Source organism: Sinocyclocheilus anshuiensis, unplaced genomic scaffold, assembly GCF_001515605.1.
Source record: "Sinocyclocheilus anshuiensis isolate Anshui unplaced genomic scaffold, SAMN03320099.WGS_v1.1 scaffold206, whole genome shotgun sequence".
In the NCBI taxonomy this organism is placed as follows: Eukaryota; Metazoa; Chordata; class Actinopteri; order Cypriniformes; family Cyprinidae; genus Sinocyclocheilus; species Sinocyclocheilus anshuiensis.
Window position 1 is genome coordinate 827583 of NW_015542358.1, and position 17145 is coordinate 844727.

A 17145-nucleotide genomic window follows, 5' to 3' on the forward strand; every position below is an offset into this window, starting at 1 on the left:
GTGTGTGTGTGTGTGTGTGAGAGAGTGTGTGTGTGAGAGAGTGAGTGTGTGAGAGAGAGTGTGTGTGTGAGAGAGAGAGTGTGTGTGTGTGTGTGTGTGAGAGAGTGTGTGTGTGTGTGTGAGTGAAGTGTGAGTGTGTGTGTGAGAGAGAGTGTGTGTGCGTGTGTGTGTACTTGTTTATGCTAAATTGTGGGGACCAAATGTCCCCACAAGGATAGTAAAACCTGAAATTTTTGACATTGCCTGTCCCCAAAATTATTACAAATAGTAAATGATGTTTATCTGAAAGTGTAACAATGCAAACAGGTTTTCTGTAAGGAGTAGGTTTAGGGTTAGGGGATAAAAAATATTGTTTAGTCAGTATAAAAGTAATAGAAGTCTATGGAAAGTCCCCACAATTCACAGAAACAAACGTGTGTGTGTGTTTTCGGTCTTTGTCCCCCGGACCCAGATGCAACACAGGGACCAAGTATACAAAGACTATTTATTTTGTGACTTGTAACCGATTAATAATTTTGTAACTACCACTAAATAATGGTTTTGTAACCAGAGTTTGACTGTATTTTTACACCTTATTTAATAAAAACATGCTGCAACTTAACATGTTTGAACAGTCTTTCTTAATATGTTCATGCTTAAACAAGCACCTAACCCTTCTAAAACACGTTCTAACATTTCTAAACGTATTGATACTGTGGTGGAAAGGTGACATTGTTGTGAATGGCTGCATAGAATGTGTTTATATTTGTAGTAGACATTTTCTAGCCTGTCCTGTTGTATAACATGCTATATCTCACCAAAGACCTATTTAAGCAATATTTGTAATATGTCAAGTTCATATACATTTTATTTGTCAACATGCAAAAATATTTAAATGAATAGTTCACCTAAAAATTACAATTTGCTGAAAATGTGCTCACCCTCAGACCATCCAAGATGTAGATGAGTTTGTTTCTTCATCAGATTTTGAGAAATGTAGCATTGCATCACTTGCTCACCAGTGAATCCTCTGCAGTGAATGGGTGCCTTCAGAATGAGAGTCCAAACATCTGATAAAAACATCACAATAATCCACAAGATGCCAGTCTATCAATAAATGTCTTGTGAAGCGACAAGCTGCATGTTTGTAAGAAATAAATCCATCATTAAGGCTTTTTTAACTTCAAATACGAGTCTTCTATCCATAATGCTTTCTCCAGTGAAAAAGTCATCTCGTCTGAATCAGGAGAGAAATCTGCACAGATCAAGCAGAGCCAAAACAGTCCAAAAACAAATATGTCTGTGTCTTTTAATAGAGCAACAACAGGATGGACTTTATCACTAGAGGAAGCAAAATAATGGATTATGGACTCTCATTTTGGCCAGAAGCAGCAGTTTAAAGGTTAAAACATCTCAATGATTGATTGTTAACTGATGGACTGGAGTGCTGTGGATTACGGTGATGTGTTTATCAGCTGTTTGGACTCTCATTCTGACGGCACCCATTCACTGCAGAGGATCCATTGCTGAGACACTGATGCAATGCTACATTTCTACAAATCTGATGAAGAAACAAACTCCTCTACATCTCAGATGCCCTGAGGAGGGGTAAAGTTTTAGCAACTTTTTACATTATTTTTGGGTGAACTAGTGCAAAAAATGTTTACACGTTGAAATATTATAACTCACAAACAAGAACAGAAGCAAGAAACAGAAAAGTTTAATATTTTTCAGCTGCCATAAAATACGCAATGTCTTAGAATTACAGTGTTTTGTAGTACAATAAAATTATAGATGTGCAAAACACAAAATTAAATCCCAATAAGACAAAGACATAAAAATAAAGTGCACCATGCTATTGTAACAATAGAACTTATACAGTAATTACACACAAAACTAAAAGCACCAAAAACTACACCAACATCTAGATCAAATGCTACATTATGATGATGCTACATTAAGCTGGAGGATGAAGTATTAAGAGGATGTTTTTCTCTGAAGTCTCTCCCACACTCCGGCTCTGTGTTCAGCCGTCAGGCAGGGCTTAAGGAGCGTCTCGATGCTCTCCGCTCTTCTTCTGAATCGCTCTCGGTCTCTGGCCATCTGCATCCAACAAGACCCGTCCCTTGCGGCCCGGCTCGCGAAACTCCACGCCACCAGGGGGCGCACAGTCAGCTGATCACTGAAACACACCTGCAATAACACAAAACACAGGCCTGTTATCAGAGGAGCACACACTAGAGTTTGTGTTCAAACCCTAACCTTACGCATGTTAGTCATGCAGCTGGCATTATAGCAACTATAATCTGCTGACAAGACCGTGACATTCACATTCACTGACTTTGTCTTATGAACCTTTTATTTCTGGCCTGTTGCTCAATCATGCATCACTTTTGCCAAAAGCTTTCTTTTTTTTCCTTTTAAGAATTATGTATAATTCACAATACCAAAAAATCGTTTATTATTTTATTACTGTTTATTGACTTGTTACTATTAACTTGTTTAAGTACTAATTTAAGTAACTAATTAAAAGAATACGGTTGTAAATATTATTATTATTTGATCAGTTTTTGGTTTGTTTTGTCTGTACAAAACAGAAATTATTAAAAACCATTTGTTAAGTGAATTAAAGCTGAAATAAAAGAAAATATATTAAAAAAAAAAAAACTTTAATTATAAATGCTGCCTAGCATTTAATACCTAAAATTATATAATTTAGAACATTATAAATAGGGGTTTATGGTTATTTGTTATTTTATAACTTTATTTACATTTCACTATTTATATATTGTTTAATTTATATTAAATACTGTTGTATATAATAGTACTTTTTTAATTCCGTTTGTTTTCTCTATACATCTAAAATGTTGTTGCATCGGTGTTATTGTTCACTAACATGATTAAAAGCTGCTTTACCTTTAATTGAAATAGAGCTGAAATAAAATATAACTATTAGATGAAAAAACGCAAATTAGAAATGTTGCCTTGAAAAACGGAAATAAAATAAGCTGAAGTGCTAAAATAAAAAAAAAAACAGACTAATAAAATTACTAAAATTTAAACTAAAAATCTAAATGCTAATATATAAAATAATGTAATATGAAAATTAGTGCCATCAAACGATTAATCGCATACAAAATAAAAAAGTTATAAAAGTGTATGTACTCTGTATATTTATCATGTATATATCTAAAGACACACATACAGCATATATTTTTTAAATATTTACATATTCATATAAATGATATCATATATAAATATATAAAAGTAACATTTTTCTTAAATATATACATGCATGTGTGTGTGTTTATATATACATAATAAATAATAAACATATAATATGAAAACAAACAAACATGTTTACCTTCTTCCCGCCCTCCCTTGAGTTTGGTTTTGGATTTGGCTCGCTCTCGTCTGGTCTTGTCGCTGGTGGAGGTTGGGTTTGCTGGTTTTGCTCCGTGTTTGTTCTGGAGCCGATGGACGAGCAGAAGCTCAGAGGGTTGTAGGGGTCACCGCTGTTGAGAAACGATTCCCAAAGCTCAAGACTCTCTGCTGAAGCCTCAGAGTCTGCTTCATCCTCATCTGACCATCCAGAGTCCTCGTCCTCGGTCTCACAGTCCTCCTTGTCCTCATCTTCCTCCTCATCGGTTTCTTCATCAGAGAGCCTGGCTTCATCATCTTCCTCCTCCTCATTGGTTTCTTCATCAGAGCGCCTGGCTTCATCATCTTCCTCTTCATCCGAGTCCAACGCAGACGATTCCCGCTCATCATCATCAGACTCCATAACGACCTTCATTTCTGAAGCTCCATCGCTGATTTCGCCTCCAGGCCTCTCCAAGACCTCCTCCACGCCGCTCTTCTTCAGCTCGTCGGTCATGGTCATGGTTTTTCCCACACAAATGAAGAGAAACATCTTGGAGCGGAGGAGCTCGGTCACACTCGTACAGAAGTTCAGGACTCTCTGGACGAGCTGCCACAGACCGACTCTGATCTGCACGATGGACGTTCTGCGATAAGGATCTCCAGGTGAACCGGACCAAAGCTCAGGACTCATCTTGGATTGACCTTTCTGAGGTAAACCGCACTGATACGGCAGCGGATGATGTGGAGAAATGGTGAATGGTGCCATAATCACACTCAATCTGTAAAAAAAAAATCATATGGTGCTAAAAAAAACTATATTTTTCATTATATGTGACCCTGGAGCACAAAACCAGTCTTAAGTCGCTGGGGTATATTTGTAGCAATAACCAAAAATACATTGTATGGGTCAAAATTATCGATTTTTCTTTTATGCCAAAAATCATTAGGATATCAGGTAAAGATCATGTTCCATGAATATATTTTGTAAATTTCCTACCGTAAATATATCAAAACTTAATTTTTGATTAGTAATATGCATTGCTAAGAACTTCATTTGAACAACTTTAAAGGCGATTTTCTCAGTATTTTAATTATTTTGCACCCTCAGATTCCAGATTTTCAAATAGTTGTCTCTCAGCCAAATATTGTCCCATCCTAACAAACCATACATCAATGGAAAGCGTATTTATTCATGATGTATACATCTCAATTTCATCAAATTGACCCTTATGACTGGTTTTGTGGTCCATGGTCACACATATAGCTATTAAAACCACTGAAAGCTTCTCAATCACTCAGAAGAGGGTTTCTTTCCAAAATTGCATTGACTGCTCTTAAATAGGAGACAATAGACCAATATTTCAGGAGTTTATTTGATTTGTTATTTGTTATAATTTGACAACAGTTTTATTTCCTATTTGGGCTTGTGTATATGCTTTACTTTTTAAATTAACTGTTTTTTTTCCCCATAAGGTATTGTTAGACGCCAGTGTCTTCTGTCATAGATATGCCTTTGCATTAAAAAAAATCAAAAACAGCATCATAGTTATTAAACTGAATCTTGTTATGATTTTAAATCTGTATTTAACCTCAGAACGATCCCAACGTAAAAAGAGGTGCTAAAGTCTGCTTTTGTGGTGGCTGTGCTTTGAAAATTATTCTATTATTATCATCTTAATTCAAGGATTATGAAAGTCTGACAGTAGTGTCGATGTCTGCTTTAAATGTCTGAAAATGGTTAACTGTTTAGAGAAATGTAGAAAAAAATTAGAAATTAGAATTTTAATCAAATGTAATCAATTACTTTAATAAAGTAGGCTAAATGAAATATTTACAATACTTATTACATTTTAAATAGGGTAACTTGTAATCTGCAACCTAATAAATTTAGGATACACTTTATTTTAAGGTGTCCTTGTTACAATATAATTATATATTTAAGTGCTGAGTAATATTAATTAACTACATGTACTTAATGATATGGTTAGGGCTAGGATTAGGGTTACTTGCATGTAATTATGCATAATTTTATTGTTAGTATAATAGTAAGTACATGTAACGTGTGTAACAAAGACACCTTAAAGTAAAGTGTTACCTACATTTCCAAAGTAACCCAAAAACGGTTACAATTATGACACGCGCCAATGTGACAAGCCCCGCCTTTCATTACGTGCTGTTTACTAACAACAAAAACACCAACGGTTACCATGGTATTACCGTGTTTGCTGTATTTACGTTATGATTTTTGGACAAATTAACCAGTGCTTAACTAAACTACTTAACGAATTACTTCTACATCGAATACAAATATTTCAGTTTTCGAAATATCACGACTGTTTATCGATACACTCAGAAAGATATCCTTACCTTTGTGAGTTTGGTCAGCCTGTCGCTTGGCAGTCGCTCCAGTGAAGGTTTGGTTTTCCAATGTTGCTAACGTACTCAAAAACGCTGTTTGAGCAATAAGACGAGTTCAGTTCAAATATATACTCCATGGTCGCTTTGTTCATAAACATGTCGCGCTCGGGTTGTGTTTCACGAATCTCATTCTTCTGTGCCGTAAATAGAAATGCCGTTGTGAGAGACTGCGAGCGTTTATATAGGATGCGGTGACGTTCTGGTGCGGGGGCGGGGCTTGCGTGTTTACGTCAGCGCCTTACTGGGAAATCACGTAGCCGCGTTTCGTTACGTTTCCAGAAAGTCCAGCGGTGGGCGGGGCTTGGACAAGAGCGTCTGGTTGAGACCGGATTGCATCACACCCAAATATGGAAAGCGAAGAACAAAACAACCTGGAGGGAGAAGCTGTAAACAAAACAAGGGGAGTTTCTTGGCGACGACATTTTCATTTTAAAGTGAAATCACCAGAGAAATGGAAAACACGAAGACGGCAGGTGCATGCGACTATAAAGCAACATTGTATTTTACAATAACACCATAAAAACATGTATTGATAACCTGTATAATGACAGAAGTGGTAAAAGAGAATGCCACATGACAGGTCAAAGTATCTCATAAGTGGCCTGTGAGTGACTAATACTGCTGTGTTGACAGAGGACAGTGCCATATACACACATACAAAACGCCATAAGGGTAATATGATGTTAGTATAACAATGCAATCTTTTTTTTTTTCATTGCTAATACTTTTTTTTGTATTGTTTGTGTATTTATTTTATTATTATTATTATTATTTTTGCATAAATATAATTCAATATAGAACATAGAACACGGGGGAATACAGAGGAGAGAGAAAAAGAAAGAAGAGAAAAAATATATAATTTAGGCCTACTTAAAAACTGTTGTCCTCAAAGCTGTTTTTTATTGGAGGAGACTTTTTGAAGTGATGACAATAATAAATGTAGATCCGAAGCTAATATTTTGCAGCTGGGTTTAAATTTAATGTATCTGGCTTTGTGGATATGGTAGGCTACTTAATTTATGACATAATCTAACTCCTTACTAAATATCAGAATGTTAAAGAACCTTATTGATGAAAATACGTCAGAGCTGGTGGGACACAAGAAGTAGGGAATAACAATGCAATCGACATGAACTCAAAAACACAGAATGTAACAAAATACCTTAATGTGGCATACACAGCTCATAACAAAAATAAGATGAATCACATCAATTATCAATCATTTTGCAGTTTTGCACTATAAATTATAAGATGACTTATATACTGACGTAAAACCAGACATGATTCAGATTTTAACTGTAAATTATAGAATAGATCTATCTATCTGTCTGTCTGTCTGTCTGTCTGTCTGTCTGTCTGTCTGTCTGTCTGTCTGTCTGTCTGTCTGTCTGTCTGTCTGTCTGTCTGTCTGTCTGTCTGTCTGTCTGTCTGTCTGTCTGTCTGTCTGTCTGTCTGTCTGTCTGTCTGTCTGTCTGTCTGTCCGTCTGTCTGTCCGTCTTTCTGTCTGTCCATCTATCTGTCCGTCTGTCTGTCCGTCTTTCTGTCTGTCCATCTATCTGTCCGTCTGTCTGTCCGTCTTTCTGTCTGTCCATCTATCTGTCCGTCTGTCTGTCCGTCTTTCTGTCTGTCCATCTATCTGTCCGTCTGTCTGTCCGTCTTTCTGTCTGTCCATCTATCTGTCCGTCTGTCTGTCCGTCTTTCTGTCTGTCCATCTATCTGTCCGTCTGTCTGTCCGTCTTTCTGTCTGTCCATCTATCTGTCCGTCTGTCTGTCCGTCTTTCTGTCTGTCCATCTATCTGTCCGTCTGTCTGTCCGTCTTTCTGTCTGTCCATCTATCTGTCCGTCTGTCTGTCCGTCTTTCTGTCTGTCCATCTATCTGTCCGTCTGTCTGTCCGTCTTTCTGGTCCGTCCGTCCGTCCGTCCGTCCGTCCGTCCGTCCGTCCGTCCGTCCGTCCGTCCGTCCGTCCGTCCGTCCGTCCGTCCGTCCGTCCGTCCGTCCGTCCGTCCGTCCGTCCGTCCGTCCGTCCGTCCGTCCGTCCGTCCGTCCGTCCGTCCGTCCGTCCGTCCGTCCGTCCGTCCGTCCGTCCGTCCGTCTGTCTATCTATATTAATAAGTACAGGCACACTTAGCATCAGCTGATTCATAAAAGCTGTTGACCTATTTTAGACATTTCAGTGACGTTCATGTAAACCCCAAGGAAAGAGTTAACCGGCAATGTGATTATCCCATCTTGTGATCCCATTTCCAGCCATGAAAGAAGGTATTTTATTTGTGCAGAAAGGGTCGTATATGCAGACGCACTCACTCACCGCTTCAGTACAGACACTGCTGGAGAGCTGCAAACCCTGGTAAGTGTTACGATTCTGACCTGTACAATGCCAAATGCAGAATTCTTGTCAAGTCAAGTCACCTTTATTTATATAGCGCTTTTAACAATACAGACTGTGTCAAAGCAACTTTACAGTATTAAATAGGAAAATAGTGTGTCAATAATGAAAAAAAAACTGTATAAAAATGTTACTTACACTTTTAAAAATATTTAAAATATTAAAAAGTTTAGAGCTCTGTGGTTCCGTGAAGAACCTTTAACATCCATGGAATCTTTCAATTCCACAAATTGTTCTTCATAGGGGAAAATGGTTCTTTAAGTTTTCACAAAAAAAAAAAAAAAACCTTTCAAGAATTGTTCACTTTAAGGTTCTTTGGGGAACCAAAAAATTGGTTCTTTTATGGCATCGATGTGAAAATATGTCATGTAAATATGTCAGGTTGGATTGAAATGACTGCTCTTTTCTGTAATCCTGATGTATCTACCACACGTTTCATACCACGCTTTCTCTTTCTGAAGTGCCCGAACTTTCATATGCACTGAACTCATGTTTTCTCTCTCAACTCTTTGTGATCTTCGTGACTGTGGTGAATTCCTTTTTTTTTGCATCTGCGTTTTGGGGAAATTCTGATGAATACCATACAGTTAATTTCTGAAGAAAAATACTTAAGAAATATTAAAGTGTGGTGCAGGTTTTAAAAAAGCACCACCTGATATTATTTATTTGAATAATGTAGCCTATTAATGATATATTAATACAACTCAATGGGCTTGGCGTTGTGTTACTTTATTTGGCTGCAGCCTTATGAAATATCAGTTCATTCTGAGTCATAATGAGGTGAATGTAGCTTTGCCCTAACTTCCCATTTAATTCTAAAAATCTAATTAGGATTTAATGAGTATTGGTTTTATATATGAAGACGACCTCATACCTATGGATCAGTTCTTTAAATGTGAATTCATATTACCCTTTAAATAATAGCCTACTCAGTCTTGGCCAGTTTTGATTTCTTGGACTGTCACAGTTTTAGCAGAAGAACTCAGTTTGATTGTGGACTTATTCATTAGTACAACGTGTGTCAATATTCTGAAGGTATTTTGATATTTGTGAGCTCCTGACTGCAACTGGAAAATGTCAAATATATTTGAATCATAATGCTGAGATATACAATGCGTCATGTACATCGTATTTGTTCTAAAAAAAAGTTGGTGTAGGATATACTTTGAAATCAATTCCACTCAAAAAAATATATATATATTTTTTTTTTTACAGTGTACTTACACCAAATGTACCCAGAATTCTTGGCATAAATTGACCATGTACCAGAGTAACTCCACCCTTAACTAACCCTCAAACATCTTTTTTGACAGTGTCAGGAGGTGGATCCGCTCATTATGTGTCCTGAAGCCTGGTGGAGGAGCAGTGAAGAGTGTGAGGGCAGGGACATGGAGACCGGGCCCTCGGCCCCCGGCGGCCCTGCTGTGGTGCTGGGCCTCCAGAGACTCTCTTTGGCCTACCAGAGCCTCATGGAGATTCCCTACGACACCATCCTTCAGCAGCGGGACACTCTGGAGGTTCTGGACCTCAGTTACAACTTGCTGGACGAGTAACCTTTTGGGAATCAGATGTCTTTGTCATGTGTGTAACTACATTATAAAGTTTTCTTATATGTATCTTTGTTAATCTTTAGACGATATATTTATATATTGTATATTTATATACAATATATTTAGACTTGCACTCTGTTAATTTACTAACTGCTTGTTTTCTTTATAAAAAAACACAACAGCTTCTCTTTTCTTTTTGTATTCTATCTACTTGGTTTCTTTTTATTTTTTATGCAATTAACAAAAAGCAAAAAAAGGCCTCTAACATTAGCTTGCTCTATTCTTTTTCTATTTTATCTGTTTTCTTTTTATTTAATATATAATAAAAAAAAAACATTGCTACGTGTACTGCGTTAAGCTGAGACTTGTTATAGCACTTGTATATCTTTGCTCTCTTGTTGATTTTGATTGCTTCCATTGTCCTCATTTGTAAGTCGCTTTGGATAAAAGCATCTGCTAAATATATATGTATGAAGAATTTTTGGGTATAATATGTCACAGTTTACTTTATTTTGGTATCCTCACTTACATAGTGTCCTGCACCCACTAGTAAAAAAATATAAAAAATTATATCTGGTGTCTGAATAATTTGTGACCCTGGAGCACAAAAGCAGTCTTAAGTCGCTGGGGTATATTTGTAGCAATAGCCAACAATACACTGTATGGGTGAAAATTATTGATTTTTCTTTAATGCCAAAAATCATTAGGATATTAAGTAAAGATAATGTTCCATGAAGATATTTAGTAAATTTCCTACCGTAAATATATCAAAACTTAATTTTTGATTAGTAATATGCATTGCTAAGAACTTCATTTGGACAACTTTAAAGGCGATTTTCTCAATATTTAGATTTTTTTGCACCCTCAGATTCCAGATTTTCAAATAGTTGTATCTCAGCCAAATATTGTATAAATGTACAAATCTCAATTAAAAAAAATTGACCCTTATGACTGGTTTTGTGGTCCAGGGTCACATTTTTGGTTTGACTGTGTAGGGTTAACTTCTCACGTGATTGACCTTAACGGAGTTGCTAACGGAACCCGGCTCTTTTGGGCAGTTTGGAGAAGCTCAGCACACTCATCCTGGACTGCAACAACTACAGCGCGCATGTCAAATTCCCCTACATGCCCAGCCTCACCACCCTCTGGATCAACAAGAACAAAATCAGCAACCTGCCCATTATTGTGGAGGAGATCTGCTGCAAGTTCCCAAATATCAAGTGAGTTCAGAATCCCATTCACTCATGCATTAACTACTCTGTAGACATAGTGTTTTTATACTTCCAGTGATTTATCTGTTTGGTTTCATTGTAGAATTCTCAGTATGATGAACAATGAAGCGGCACCCAGTTACTTTAATGGAGGCAGTCTCACGCAGTATATGGATTACAGGTAAGCTTGAGAAGAGGAGATGTATTGAAATGCGCAGTTATGTTGTAAGTATTGTATTGCCAATATATACATTTTAGTATGTTAACATTCATCCTGGACTTTTGATTTGTTTCAAAAACTTCAGATGGTACATACCCTTTTGAAGAAGATGTACACTTTAGCATACTTTCAAAGGAGCATTTGTTATGGAAATAATATACTTTAAAAGAATATACTTAAGTTTGAACTGAATGTAATGCTTTTGGATACTTAATTGCATGTTAAATACAATTAAAGAAAATGTATTATCATTTAAATTGATATCACCTGCAATTAGCTCAACTTTATGGTGCGTTTTGACCCACTTAAGTATGACTTAAGTGCATATTTATATGTAATTTCATAATTACTTCTATTGTCTTTGAAATATGGTTAAAGTACTGCTGAAAACTAAACTTTATTTTAATTTCTGTTGAAACTTGTATGTCATGTATTTAAATACATTTGTAATGATGATGCTGCAATTCAGTACATTTAAAATATATCAACTTTAAATGTAATATTGAATAACACACTACAGTTCAAATTCTAAGCAAGTACTTTACATGTGGTTCAAAAATAAGTCTAGCTACGTCTTTAGGCCCGACAAAAGGTTATTAAAACATGATGATTTAAAATGTGCTTTAAAGTTAAACGTTTAATTTGACATTATTACAAAGGTCACTTTTTAAAAGTGTACTTAAGTGTGTTAAGAAACAGTCATGAAAGTGTCTCACTTTAAGTCACTTAAGTGGCCTTTTAATTAAATAATATTATATTATCTGCACTTACAGCTTTTTAAATATATGCTTCCAAGATTTAAAGTACACTACAAGTGCACACTCAATACAATTAAGCACACTTATCTTTCAAAAGTGTGTACTGCCATCTATTGGTCATGTTTTGCAATACAAGTTCTCAATACAACTAAGCAAGCTGTGGTTAAGTTTTTGTGCCAGTCCAGTATGTTCAGTATTCAATCTGAACAACCTAATATGTAGAGTACTGTATTGCATTGCATTGCATTACATTACATTATATTGTATTGTATTGTATTATATATGTGACCCTGGACATATGTGTACATTTTTTTGAAACTGAGATGTATACATCATCTGAAAGCTGAATAAATAAGCTTTCCATTGATGTATGGTTATGTTATGATAGGACAATATTTGGCTGAGATACAACTATTTGAAAATCTGGAATCTGAGGGTGCAAAAAAAAATCAAAATACTGAGAAATCGCCTTTAAAGTTGTCCAAATGAAGTTCTTAGCAATGCATATTACTAATCAAAAATTAAGTTTTGATATATTTACGGTAGGAAATTTACAAAATATCTTCATGGAACATGATCTTTACTTAATATCCTAATGATTTTTGGCATAAAAGAAAAATCTATAATTTTGACCCATACAATGTATTGTTGGCTATTGCTACAAATATACCCCAGCGACTTAAGACTGCTTTTGTCCTCCAGGGTCACATAATATACTATTATAGTCCATACTAACTACTCTATTTGTGTATGACAGGCAGTATGTGATCAGTCAGATCCCCGGTCTGGAGGTGCTGGATGACACAGAGGTGCAGGAGAAAGAGCGTGAAGTGGCCCGAAAGACCTACCGGATGCAGAGAATGAGAGAAGGCAGGCGGAGGAGGAAGGAGCTTCATCGCTAACACTATTCACTTCACTCGCTTCACCCGGGCCACGAGCCAAGCCACTTACAATCCACAACAACCAAAGCACTCCTTCCAGACCTCAGCAGCGTCAAAGCCTTTACTCATGCACCAGATCATATTCAAACTTGGATTTGAAGTTACAACAAATAAATGTGAAATGACTCCAGAAATATTGTCACTTTTGGTGTGCAAGGGCCAAAAATAGAACTTTTTATATTAAAAACAAACAAGCAAGCCCAGTCCAGATGAGAAAAAGTCATGCAAAAGTTACTTTCTATAAAAAGTAACTAACGCAATTACATTTCCGGTAATAACTCAATATTTTAATGCATTACTTTTAAAAGTAACTTTCCTCAACACTGTTTGCCACCATTAAAAAAAAAAAGCAATAAGCCAGTGACACTGCGGTCTAGTTTATTGCTCTGATATAACTGCTGCTAAAACAGATTATTGATAGCAAATAAAAATCGCCTGTATGTTTTTGTGATAAGGCATATCTCTCGGCTTCAGAGCCTCTGATAACCGCTTCACAGAACCACATGTACTATATTTATCTCAGCTGTGATGTTTGAGAGTCTTATTGTACAGTATGTTCTTGAAATCAAATTACATTTAATGCTCCTCGTTTAATGCACAGGAAGTTTTGAAATTGACTCATGTCTACAGACTGCAAATTATATTTTTATAGGCTATCAGATTCATGCACATGAATCAGATACGTCTAACTAAATTATGTAAGCATGAAAACGGATGTTAGAAATATGCTCTGTGGTGTTTATTAGCCTACAATGATAATGAACTAACTATGACCTTTAACACACATTCATAACAGAGCAGAGAAACAGGCGCAGAAGCGCTAAATCATTACTGTAATACACATCATATTATAAACAATCAGTCAAAACTGATTATTATAAACTCTGCAAAAGCATCCTAAGCTACGGTTCTGCTTATAAGTCTTATGTACCCCTTGCAGAATATGCAAAATTTTAATAATTTAACTAAATGAGAGGAAATGTGTTTTGAATGTGTTGAATTGATGTGTAAAATTTGTTTAAAGATCTCTGTTTTCATTTAGTACCCTTCAAGAAGCTAATACTTATGTTACCAGAAGACAAAAAAAGTACAATTTACCATGCATTTAATTCAAAAAGTTTACACACTTTCTGACACTTACTGATGTCTCTTTTTTTGATTAAAGTAGCCCAATCTATTTTCAATTTCACTGAGAGAGAGAGAGAGAGAGTTTATTTGTTCTCAGGGGCAATGCACATTAATAAACATGACTTTAAATGTGCCAGAATTTGCCAAAAAGGCTATTCTTCATCTGTAGACCCTTGACAGAATGTTAAAAAGTCACCTTAAAAACAAAAACAGAGCATCTTACACACATATACACACCTGCAAAGAAGAAGAAATAAAAAAAAGTAAATACTAAAGAAAACAAATACATGGTTGCACAATGCACATAAAAATCTAACTAAAATACAATAATAGAAAGTTATCTAAACTAAATAAAATATTGTAGGATTAAATCATATTTGGCAAATAAAATGAAAATTACGACAACAAAGACATGGCAACACGAGAATAAAGTATTTTATTTATTTAGTATAAAGACTATTCTCGTAGTTTGGATTTAACTATAGGCTACCATTGGTACTGGTAACAAATTAAAAAAGAAATAATAATTAAATGAGAAAAGTCATTATTTGTCAATAGATACGAAATATTTATGAATTACTATCACTAGACACTACTCTAAAAGTCACGTATCATTGGGTTACTTACTAATAGGCCCAATTAAAATACGTAGGCCTAATACTAGTAATGTAAAAATAGATACAAGCTAGTTTTAAAGGAATAAATGTGACACTGGAGCACAAAAGCAGTCTTAAGTCGCTGGGGTATATTTGTAGCAATAGCCAACAATACATTGTATGGGTCAAAATTATTGATTTTTCTTTTATGCCAAAAATCATTGGGATATTAAGTAAAGATCATGTTCCATGAAGATATTTTGTAAATTTCCTACATCAAAACTTCATTTTTGATTAGTAAAATGCATTGCTAAGAACTTTATTTGGACAACTTTAAATGCAATTTTCTCAATATTTAGATTTTTTTTTTTTTGCACCCTCAGATTCCAGATTTTCAAATAGTTGTATCTTGGCCAAATATTGTCCTATCCTAACAAACCATACATCAATGGAAAGCTTACTTATTCAGATTTCAGATGATTAAAAAAAAAAAAAAAAAACATTATGCCTGGTTTTGTGATCCAGGGTCACAAATGTTAAAACAGCTTGCCACAGATGACTTTAGTGTGCAGGTGTAAATGCCGCTCATTTAGAGGAATTACGGTAAAAACATCAACGCCGCTCTCAGAGTAAACAGGCCAAACATCTATCTTTTAGTGACAGCAGCTCAAATCTACTCTAACACTGCGAGGTAAGAGGATTGAACAAGCTCTTATACACTCAAATAATGCTTCATGAACATAACTGCATGCAAGATCTACATCTCGTCTCATATCAGTGTTTCCGGAGTTTGAGTTCATAGTTTTTGCATGTTGTCTATCAGGCTAATATCGTGAAGGTCCTCGCTGTTGTTGCATATTAAAAGGATGCAAGTTATTAGCACGAGTGTTATGACAGCTTAACTGTGTGCTTGTTAGACCGAGATCAAGTGGAAATAGCAGCAGTTTTGGCTCTTATTTGCGTGAGATATCATTAGCTAACCAGCTATCTGCTCACTCAGCGTCGGCGCCACTGGGGGGGGCCCGGCCACCTCGGTCACCTCGGTCACTGTGACCCCTCACCTCTGGTGCCTTCTCCGTAGTGGGCGCCCTGATTTTAGTCGGTGAGGCAAGGTACTGCCCTGGGAAGGTTTCCCAGGCTGTTAACTTTGCTATTATTCTTGAATTTTCAAACTGGTAACACTTTGCACTTTGCAGTTTCGAATTATGCCTTTACTGTATGACCAAAAATGACGGAGTAGTCTATTTAATGTTTCAGCTGTTTGATCGCGCCGGCGCCTCACGCGCACACTAAGCTACTGCATTCATTGGAAACATCCGTCGATACTGGAACGTGCGTGAACTACAAAGCCTATTTTACCTAATAAGGCTAATAGTTTAGCTTCAGCTACATAGCGAATATGGACACATTTGGATTTGCCTGAGAGAGGTAAGCCCAACTTTAATTACGTTTCTTCATAAATTAATTTGTTTTGGCATGTTTATTGCTAAGCATATATTATTATATACTGCAATTATATTTATCCATTAGAATGGGTTGTGTGTTACACCTAATGTTGTTAAATGAATGTTTATTGCATTATTTCAGTTTCATGTGTGTTACCATGATGGTGTTTGGTGTTTGTGTGAATGACACTGTGCACCTTCTATATATGTTATTATTTAAAAGCTGCTTGTGATGGGCTTTTGTTCATCGTGTGACTTTCTCATCACCGCCTGCATTTGGTGGTTATCAGTGTATTACAAAGGTACAAAACAGATGTCAGTACTTAAATAGGTTGGTATATTAACATTATATCAGTTAATGAAATTACGGTATTTAACTGTAAATTTAAGTTAAAACCGTAAAACCTAAAACATTGCTACCGTATTTTTTACGGTAAAATTCCGGCAACCACAGCTGCCGGTTTTTTACCGTAAATTGTACAGATTTTTTTTACAGTGTAGGCTATATATCAGATTATTTTATTTACAAGTTTCATGTTTGTGTTTATCCCGTTTTTTCCCCCGTTGCATCTGAAAATTACTTTCAGAAACATTTTTTTTTTCAAAGCAGCCACCCCCCCCAAAAAAAATTGTGCCTGCCCCCCTCACTTTGTGCGCTCTGGCGCCGACCCTGTGCTCACTGACAATGAAAGAATTGATATTGCACATGCAGTCTAGTTACTGATGTGAAGTTAGTGCAAATGGACTTTTGTGCATTGCTTTTATGTCAGTCAAAGACGTGAAATCGTGCTCTGGCTTCAGTAAATCATTCTCTAAACAAGTTCCTGGAAGACTGAGAAACACAGAGCCTCGTCTCATCTTAGTCCAGAGTCTAATGCACACAACGCTGTCTGTAGAAATGCACAGATATAGTCTCAGATTAACTTTCATTCAGTCTGTTATGCTTGGCACTGAGATATCAGACAGTGATTCACTGGAGGAACCAGTGGAGATTTTGCAGTCTGAGATGTTTTGTTTTTAAGGTGTATTTCTAAATCACAGAAACATAAATAAACTGCTACGGAGGTATTATATTTCTTATGATGTGACCCTGGCCAAGTTTAACTGTTTAAATCAAGGTTTTTTTATTCATATTGGGGTCTGTGGAAA

General features: G+C 36.1%; 3 protein-coding genes across 5 annotated transcripts in view; 2 read left to right on the top strand and 1 right to left on the bottom strand.

The window, feature by feature from the left end:
* Positions 1-1683: 1683 nt before the first annotated feature.
* Positions 1684-5919, bottom strand: LOC107691830 (protein phosphatase 1 regulatory subunit 15A-like). Of its 3 annotated transcripts, XM_016490642.1 has the most exons (4): positions 5710-5919; positions 3693-4121; positions 3344-3644; positions 1684-2172 (listed from the first exon to the last, which is right to left on the bottom strand). In XM_016490642.1, exons 2-4 carry the CDS (start codon positions 4106-4108, stop codon positions 1957-1959), a joined length of 933 nt encoding a protein of 310 aa, XP_016346128.1. In that variant the 5' UTR covers positions 4109-4121; positions 5710-5919; the 3' UTR covers positions 1684-1956. The 3 variants fall into 3 exon arrangements, with proteins under 3 accessions (XP_016346128.1, XP_016346127.1, XP_016346125.1); XM_016490641.1 differs by having other exon boundaries at positions 1684-2174; positions 3361-4121; XM_016490639.1 differs by having other exon boundaries at positions 3344-4121.
* An 893-nt stretch (positions 5920-6812) lies between these two features.
* LOC107691867 (uncharacterized) lies at positions 6813-13022 on the top strand. Its single transcript, XM_016490691.1, has 6 exons — positions 6813-6865; positions 8009-8108; positions 9461-9697; positions 10736-10917; positions 11012-11089; positions 12644-13022. The coding sequence occupies exons 1-6, from the start codon at positions 6813-6815 to the stop codon at positions 12786-12788; spliced, it is 795 nt and encodes a 264-aa protein (XP_016346177.1). The 3' UTR covers positions 12789-13022.
* Positions 13023-15110: 2088 nt separating this feature from the next.
* The window catches only part of LOC107691833 (cytoplasmic aconitate hydratase-like), a 22740-nt gene continuing 20705 nt past the window's right edge, over positions 15111-17145 (top strand). The window contains exon 1 of the mRNA XM_016490646.1: positions 15111-15242. The gene's annotated coding sequence lies outside the window, so the exon portion shown is untranslated. The remainder of the gene's footprint in view (positions 15243-17145) is intronic.